The sequence below is a fragment of the Dreissena polymorpha genome, chromosome 9, assembly GCF_020536995.1.
Source record: "Dreissena polymorpha isolate Duluth1 chromosome 9, UMN_Dpol_1.0, whole genome shotgun sequence".
Lineage (NCBI taxonomy): Eukaryota > Metazoa > Mollusca > Bivalvia > Myida > Dreissenidae > Dreissena > Dreissena polymorpha.
In genome coordinates, this window is record NC_068363.1 from 71,936,035 (window position 1) to 71,945,757 (window position 9,723).

The 9,723-nt window shown below is 36.1% G+C and overlaps 1 protein-coding gene across 1 annotated transcript in view; it reads right to left on the reverse strand.

Annotated features, from left to right (window-relative positions):
- Nucleotides 1-753: 753 nt before the first annotated feature.
- The window catches only part of LOC127846408 (uncharacterized), a 9,393-nt gene continuing 423 nt past the window's right edge, over nucleotides 754-9,723 (reverse strand). The window contains exons 2-4 of the mRNA XM_052377631.1: nucleotides 5,766-5,885; nucleotides 4,917-5,001; nucleotides 754-4,664 (exon numbers count right to left, since the gene is read on the reverse strand). Coding sequence (XP_052233591.1) covers nucleotides 2,833-4,664; nucleotides 4,917-5,001; nucleotides 5,766-5,873 — 2,025 coding nt within the window. The 5' untranslated portion in view covers nucleotides 5,874-5,885 and the 3' untranslated portion in view covers nucleotides 754-2,832. The remainder of the gene's footprint in view (nucleotides 4,665-4,916; nucleotides 5,002-5,765; nucleotides 5,886-9,723) is intronic.

Here is a 9,723-nt window from a genome sequence, read left to right on the forward strand (position 1 = left end):
CAGTAGTGAAAATAAACAAATTGTTATTTTCACCGGTGAAAATAACACATTTTCGGAACTACTTTTTCTGTTCTTAGATTATCATATCAAGATTTACTTCCCTTGTCTGACCCACTTAACAAGTACATGTACTTGCTTGTTAAAATCGACATTCCACCGAATCCAACTAATTTTCTTTTTATTTTATGCTTTTTTTCACCGTTTATATATATTGTAAAATAGTTTAACCGGTGATTTTCGCTGGTCTAACATACACGTAGGACGTCATTTTGTGTATTTAAATGTCTTGAGGCACGCCACGGGAGAAAAGGTAACTTTTCAGCGAAAGGGAAACAGCTGTTAATTATTTTCTTGAAAAAGGGGAATAAAAGAAACCGAAAATTTGTTCATGTCAGTGTAAGATCGTTTGTTATTTCACGAGTGATCATATTAAAATAATATTTTCACTCGTTACACTGACATGAACAAATATCCTCTTTATGCTATTTTCATACATTTTAACTATCACAATATTTAACATCGAAACGGTTTGCCGCTCATGTTATGGATAAATTCTTATGTGCACATAATCATCAACAAATCTTTCAAGAGTTTATAAAGAACCCAGTCGAGAGACTAAAGATGCAAATACAAATTACTTTTTCTGATGCCATGGTCATTTAAAGCTAATAAACCCTCAATATCAACGAATATTTCGTACAATATTTTGAAACAATAAATAAAGTTAACACATAAAAATTCAATGTACTTTATAGCAATATCCAAAATTTCAACACCAGATGTGGTCTGGTAACATGGATGTATACCGACTCGTCAACAAATGCGTGTTGCCTTCGATGATTTACACTACTGGATTGCTGGCCATACACAGGCACAGCAGTCACTGTCCTCATGGTTGAGTGCGATGCAGATACCCGTTCATTTTCGACCAGAGAAGTTATACATTTTTTTCTCTCTTTTTAAGTCTAATATTCAACATTATAATTGGGTCAAATAACAGAACACATACAATAATGTGTTGTACACGCAGTACTATAATTCAAGTCATGCATTATGTATGTAATTTATTCATACAAAACTGAAGACTGTTTGGTGAAGAAGACACACATGATATATTTAAACTATATACAAAATCGCTGGATGTTTTTTATGTACAGTTCAACAAATTTACAACACATTCAATCTTGCTACTGTTTAACATAGAAAACGCTATTGCAATAATCGATGAAAATCATATACAAATATTGATGTGCAAGTTCTAATGCACCATGTGTTGTGACGTTACCAGAGCGAATGGAAAAATAATTTTACCATAAATTGTTACGGTAAATTTTCCCGCGCGATTACTCCAGTGTCGTAACGATTGTCCACCTTGTCATCGGTTAGATATAGATCTGAAGCGGAAATCAATTACGAAGTCGATTGGTAGATAAACAGCCACGTACAAACAGCGATAACGACTATGATGCGATCAGATTGTTTTCATTTCGTCCATGTAACTACTTATGTTGATATCAATGTATTATTAAACGCCACTTCCAAGGTTATTACTGACGAGCTATGTCGGATTCAAGCAATATCACTTTAATACTTAATATGTTAATATATATATAAGTAACAAAATTGACTCGAATGCATGTGATTATCGGTCAAAGCAAGGTGATTATCACGTTTGGCCCAGCAGGGAAAAATGTTGATAGTCGATAATCAGCCCGGAGCTAAAGCACGTTAAGTTACGGCCAACGCGTTACGTAATAACAAAATGGCGTCCACATTCAGTCTCAGCCAACGGTGATCAATACAATTAACCACAACTCAAAGAAAGAATCGAACATAATGTTAACGACACGTAGCACACAGTTTGGATAATACAAATATCGATTGAAACTGAAACTCTTCTGTACATTAGATATATGCCTCTATTTGAGCTTTAACAGGAATCATCCAACAGCAAAATGTATAGTTAAAGAAACAATTACCTCGACAACTTAAATCCGATGTTTATAATAATAAAATAACAAAGATGTGCTAGTGCGTCCTTTTTTTGTAATAACATCCGTAATTATTTTAAACTGATTTTAAATCACACTTTTTAAACGATTTAAACAAAATTGATTTATTATAATGCATGACAAACACACAAAAGTCAATCCGAAATAAGTTTTGGATTCGTTCGATGCTAAAAATATTTAACTGTTAAATATTAACCCTCCACGACGGAATTGTTGTCCCTAAAATCCAGAGTCAAGCTAAAACTGTGTTTCGTCACAGAAATTACGTCACATGTGTTACGTCATAAATACGTCATACGATCAATTGAATGAAAATTAAAGTTCGGAAAGCTGGTTCTGTAATAAATAGTACAGTTAACGGGGATTAAGTATTAAAAACGTAAATACCATCGCCTATGGCCTTCGGGGCGATTATTCACTCTGCGGGCCGATTATCACTTCTGGCCCTCAAGCAACGAGGTATTAACCTCTAATTAATAACACTGGATCCAATTATCTTTAAGTACGCATAATGACAGCGACTAACATATTTTGTCAGTCATATCCATTTGAGCCGTGCTCTGTGAAAAGAGGGTTAAATGCATGTGTCATCCGCACAGTCTAATCATAAATGACATTTTCCGCCTAACCTGGAGTTTTGCTAAGAAGAGACTTTCTTTAAACGAAAATTATCCTACAAGGTGAAAGGGTCGTCCCTGATAAGACTGTGTGGACATCACAGGCTTATCTGGGATGTCACATGCATTAAACCCCCTTTACACAGAGCGGGGTTCATTTATAAAAAAATGTCATGTTTGGAATCAGAAATCCTAGTTAAGGCTCAATCCGAGGAGTCGTAATAATAATAATCTGAGTCATAATAATTATAACCATCATCGTAATACTCATCGTCATACTCCGCATAATATGTTCGTTTAGGTTCGTATTTACCAAAACTTGCATCGTCTGAATCATTTTCATCCGCTTTCCATAAGCACTGTCTTCTTTCGTAGGCAAAATCGTTCGTATCATAAGTTTGTCGTGTCTTCTGCAACGCCTTGCAATGCGGGCAATCAATGTGGCATCTGAGTTTTTCCATAGGGACCCTCAGCAGCATGGCAGTTGTAAGACTTGAAAACAGGTCACCTATGACGTATGTCTTAGAGCACTGTTTCCAAGTGAAGGTGTTCGGATCGGCTACCCAATGAAGAGTAAATCTCTCCAAAGACTTCTCAAAAACGTTTTCTTCATATTGTTTACCGCGGATCCACAAATCACCTATCAGTCGATATTGGAATCGACCGGGTCGAACATGGCCGTCCTTATCCCTGTCCTGTGGTAAAGTAAACGATCTAAAGATATATCTCTCCTTGAGACATGGTCCAAATACTTTATGTATGCAAACTGCGTGCGTGTCGTCATGAAGCACGAAACCATCACCATGAGGTACTACCTGATATGAATTGGTTATGTTGATCTTTTCAAACGTGTCCATTTGATATGTCAAGGTATCAAATAGAATAATATTTTTTTTGTTCACAATCGCGCAAGTGTGTGCTGTGTTAATATAAACCTTGACATTTTCAGAGGAGTTTAAAGTAAATAGTGGTCTCATTGCAACGTCGGTAGATGACGCTTCTATGTTCCCAATATGGAGCATCATTTTACGTACCGTTGCTGTTGGTGATACCTCATTAAGCGACATCAAAATGTAATGCAAAGGAACACCTTGAAGCATCATTGCTTGAGCTTGATAAGCGCGGATATTTTCGTCGACTTTTATCTGTTCTTCACTTTTAAGAACTTTCACCTTTTGAAACGAAGTTGCTAAAACTGTACTGGAGTTTGCACAAACATGTTCAAATATGTCAGTGCTTTCATTTGATAAATTTACAATATTATAAGAATTTGTCAACACATCAACAATTTCTATTTTCGAGGGAAAGCATACGCCATATGAAAATGGGTTGAGAGCGCAAGCAAAGGTGAAGTTATGTCTATTAGTATTTTGCGTGTCGATGGGCACCGAAGGATTCATCCATTGATCGTTATTTATGTCATACCATTTGGAAGGGTAAGAACTGTATCTTGAGATAGTTGCAATTATTTCCCGCGGTTTGAAGCGTTCTAAACCTTCATTGATTTGTAATAAGTTTGCACAACATTGTTCTCCTAGTTCAGTTGCAGCGCTACGAAGAGCTTGCTCACTTAACTGAATAATATCTAGTAATGCAACGAAATCTTGAAATATACGTTTCCTCTCCATTGCATCATACTTAGTCCAGCGTATCAAAAAGTGTAGTCTAGTGTCCATTGAAATATACCGAAGCGTTTCATTAGCAAACAGAGACTGAATGAAGTCTTTCGAAGCTGGTATAAGAGAATCGTCTTCCAGAAGATCATCGAGATGACTGTGAACATACTCGAGAGCACGCGGGTGATCAAATTCGTAAAGTGATGCCAGTTTAAGTTGGGCTATTACGTTTTCTTTGCTTATGGTTATGCACTGAGCAAATTTTACACAGAGTGCTTTAAGGTTTGGTATGAGCAAGAATTCGGCAAGACTGAACATCTCGTTGATGTTTGCCTCGGTCAGTGTAGGGCACTTGCCATACAAGAACAATATCGTCATTTCAGCAGATGAAGCGCCCGTAGCAGTAAGCTCGATGCATGCTTAAAATAAAATCAAGTAAGCACAAATCACAACATAACCAACATACAATGGCTAAAAGTCTAAAGTCAAATGATATTGAATTTTCATTCTGTTAACAAAACAAATTGTTACATGGTTAGAAATTGAGTGTTTTAATACCATATTTATATAGAATTAGACTTATGAAACATGTAAGAAAGCTGTATCTATTTTGAAGTCATCGTTTTGCAACAGAATCTCTAAAACGTTATGCTTACGCTACGAATTTTTACCTGGCTTACACAACATGAACTCGCTATCAATGACACACTGAAAGAATGGGCTCGCCATCATAATACTAGAATGAAATCTCTTTGCCTGAAATAAACAAATAAGCGTTTGAAACTATCAACTAAAGAGTTCCTCTTGTTTCGTAATTGAAAATGAAAACAAAAGCACATTGATACGTGAGGGCGACTTATTAATATTTTTAATTTGTTTGATGGAAGCAGTATGCTCCATGACAAGTTCAACATATACATAAAATACATTCACAACATATATGCTCAAAGTCGGTAATCTCGAATACAAACCAATTAAACAACAATATACTTGATTTTAGTTCCATCTGGATAATTACACTAGCATTAGTGTAAATAGCGATTAAATTTATTCAATTTAATTTGGATATGCTGCCCAACAATAGTTATAATGATGTTGAGATTTTAAGGCATAGCCTTCTAAATGTGTCATTCTATACTGGCAACCCACTGTGGTCACAGGACAGCGACCCTCGCCATCGTTGATCAGCGGACAGATGCAGAGGAAACATAGAACTAAAGCATTTTCGCTGCTTTCGACGTAAAGATATACTATTGAATCTATTATATGGTATAAACGGAGTGCAAATTCCGATGGAATGACAACACATCCATTGAAATATGCCTTAAGGTAAACACAAAAATGTCCACTGGCCATCACGTACATATAATTTAATTGAGAGAATACCATCCCTTTACATGAGAACAGTTCTCAATATTACTGAGAGTATTTGTTGATACTGATCAGTGAGTTTTAACATATTTAAATGCACCAACAAACCATAAAATGAAAGGCCAACAATCGATGACACAGTGACCTACCCAATCTCCAACTTTGATGGTGAAATCGCATACATCACTCTGCTCGTCGACCTGTTTCCATAAGGCAGCTTTCGTTGAGTTTGGTCTGAACGTGTTCGCTGTTTCCATCTTACAGGCCTACTAAAATATAGCATACACAGAGGTTGGATAAAATTATTTTAAAACACATATTATGTGTTAATGAAAAGCGAATGTAAGTTAGTATATTAAAGATTTATCTATTTCCAACAATATAAGGGCGACACATGTTTCAAACATATATACATTAGAGGTATATAAACTGTGTGAACACTTTTCTCACACTTAGTCCTCATGGTCTGTTTGGCCATTCTTGTGGATCTTCTGATTAAAGTGGGTATGAACGATTTTGTCAAATATTTATGAATTTATATAAAATGTGTAAAAACCCTATTATACAAATATTTCAATATAAATTAAAAAAAAGTGAAGAAGAACATGTGTCGAAAAATGCCAAATAAGCCAGATATTTAATTCTGAAATCGAAAATGTCTGTACAGTCGAATTCGCCAGCATGTATATCATGCATGTACGATGTGAATCTAAATTTAGTTTTAGTGCAGATTCGTTCATACGACACCAAAACACAATTTTGTTTTACGAATCATTTTAATTTCATGCAAGATATCTATTCATACGACACACGGACACTAACTCCGATCCTAATAAAAAGACGAATGCTTCGGTTATTATAGGAAAATATTACGAAATATCTTCGTCACAATCGGCTCGGGGCGCTAATTTGTAATTTTATGAAATTCTTCTTTAATTAATACGTTTTATTGACTATTTAAGAAATAGTTAACCCCACTGAGGTCCCTATGGCATTATAGTGACCAGCCAGGCAGCCAGAAACCGTATATGGACCGAAGCCGTATATACAGTTTTCGGCTGCCTGGCTGGTCACTGTAATTCCATTGGGACCGAGGTGTAGTTTACTATGTCTTATATTACACCCAAGAGAGCCCCCCGTATCATACATTGTACAGTGTTGTACCGGCTTTCCGTACTTTAATTTTTTAGGCAACTGAATGCGCAAACGGTGACAAAAATCGTGTGTCGTAGTTTCCCTGAAGAAACATCCCAGTTGGAGCTAAATTCTCTGGATGTTTGACGAGGTGTTTTTTAACAGTTAGTTATTTGTTTAAGGCATCGTCCGAACGAATGCAAAACGTATTTCGGATTGTTTGTTTATCATACATAATGTAAACTTCGATAGTCCTACAATACAATAGTGTGATTTAAAATAAGGTTCGATAAAGGGATGAAAGAATAGTAAATGGAAGTGAATATCGTTTCGACTTTATTGTTATACGCATTGGATTAACGTTGGCATTGAGGTAAGCGTGTCGTTTTTCTAAATTAAGTTTTTTACTTTTGTTAAAGCTGAAATATGGTCAATGCTGTTCAAATAAAACGCTCCAACACAGTGCACATTTAGTGTTGTGTAACCCTGAACGGTCCATATATACACACAATAGCGACCGGTCCATATACTCTAAGGTTTTTCTATTGCATTTTACAGACTGAAACCGGTCATATAGATAAAAAAAGTACTAATATCTCTGAGGTGTAATATTGTGTGTTATTTTAACATATTTTTATCAATATATTACAATGTAACACATATTCAAATCGTCCACCCACTTTAAAATTTGAAACTAAAATCGAATAGAACATTTTCAATTAACGCATTCCATGGGGTATGATTTTGTATTTGAAATACTGTAAAAAAAACTACAGTGGTTTGTATGTGGTAAGATTCAATCGACAAGGATAGACAGCAATGTAAAGTCCAATACTGTGGAATAATGATTTCAAAACGAAACCTGTATGATAAGACGAGACATTCCATTGAGGTAATAGTACCGTTATACGACATTCTGATCTGCTCTTCTTAGAATATTTCCTATTGCCACAATATATGTGTTAACTTGTAACATATTGATAATTTTTTTTACAATAACACACAATAGGCAAGAAAAATTATACATTGAAGACGAATTTCATAAAATGCAGCAATGACAAATAAGCGCCCCGAGCCGATTGTGACGAAGATATTGCGTACGTATTTTCCTACAATAACCGAAGCATTCGTCTTTTAATTAGGATCGCAGTTAGTATCCGTGTGTCGTATGAATAGATATCGTTACATGAAATGAAAATGATCCGTAAAACGAAATTTAGATGCACATCGTACATGCAGGATATACATGCTGGCGAATTCGACTGTACAGACATTTCGATTTCAGAATTAAATATCTAGCTTATTTCGCATTTTTCGACACTTGTTCTTCTTAACTTTTGCTTTAATCATCGCCACGCTTTTTGAAAAGCGTGGGTATATTGTGGTTATCTCCGGCGTCTGTCCGTCTGTCTGTCTGTCTGTCCGTTGGTCCTGGACACTATCTCCTTCTACACATTAAGCACTAGAACCTTGAAAATTACTCACATGGTAGCTATGAGCATATGTGCGACCCAGCACTATTTGAAATTTTGATCTGACCTCTGGGTCAAAAGTTATGAGGGTTGGGGTGGGGCCGGGTCAGAGATTTCACTCATTGTTTAATGTTATTTTATATTAACTTCTGTTTTTCTAGAGTGATTTACTTCAAATTGATACTGAACATCTCTTATGACAATACGGTCAATCTCAACCATGCATGGCCCCATTACCAACCCTGGGGCGCCCCGCCCACATAGACAACGCCCACCCAAAATTGCTTTTTATTATAATTTCTTCATTTCTACACCGATTCATTTCAAATGGATACTGAACCTCTCTTATGACAATACGGTCAATCTAAACTATGCATGGCCCCATTACCAACCCTGGGGCGCCCCGCCCACGTAGACCACACCCACCCAAAATTGCATTTTACAATAATGTCTTCATTTCTACTCCGATTCACTTCAAATTGATACTGAACTTCTCTTATGACAATACGGTCAATCTCAACTATGCATGGTTCCATTACAAACCCTGGGGCGCCCCGCCTACATAGGCCACACTCACCCAAAATTGCATTTTACTATAATTTCTTCATTTCTACTCCGATTCACTTCTAATTGATACTGATATTCTCTTATGACAATACGGTCAATCTTAACTATGCATGGCCCCATTACCAACCCTGGGGCGCCCCTCCCACATAGGCAACACCCACTCAAAATTGTCTTTTACTATAACTTCTTCATTTCTACACCGATTCACTTTTAATTGATGCTGAACTTCACTTATGACAATACGGTCAATCTCAACTATGCATTACCCCATTACCAACCCTGGGGCGCCCCTGGGTCAAACATGCGGCGTGGGGATACGCGTCGGCCTCTGCCGCGCCATTTCTAGTTTATATTGAAATATATGTAATAATAAGGGTTTTACACATTTTATTTACATGTTATAAATATATGACACAAATCGTATATTCTCCCTTTAAATAAAATTTTCCTTGTTTTACGCACAAACTCGGAGACCGTTTTTGTTGACGAAAAATTATAAAATATGACGATATTATATTAAAGGGATCTTTTCACGCTTTGGTAAATTGACAAAATTGAAAAAAATTGTTTCAGATTCGCAAATTTTCGTTTTAGTTATGATATTTGTGAGGAAACAGTAATACTGAACATTTACCATGGTCTAATATAGCCATTATATGCATCTTTTGACGATTTTAAAACCTAAAAATTATAAAGCGTTGCAACGCGAAACGATTGAATAATTTGGAGAGTTCTGTTTTTGTCGTTAAATTTTGTGAAACTACGAAGATTGCTTATATAAGGTATAAAATACGTCGAGTATGATTACTTGGCGGAATAGCTCAGTAGGCTAAAGCGTTTTTACTTCAGGACTCTGGCAGGACTCCAGGGGTCACTGGTTCGAAACCTGGTCCGGGCAATGTTCTTTTCCTTTTTTTATTTTATTCTTGATTTT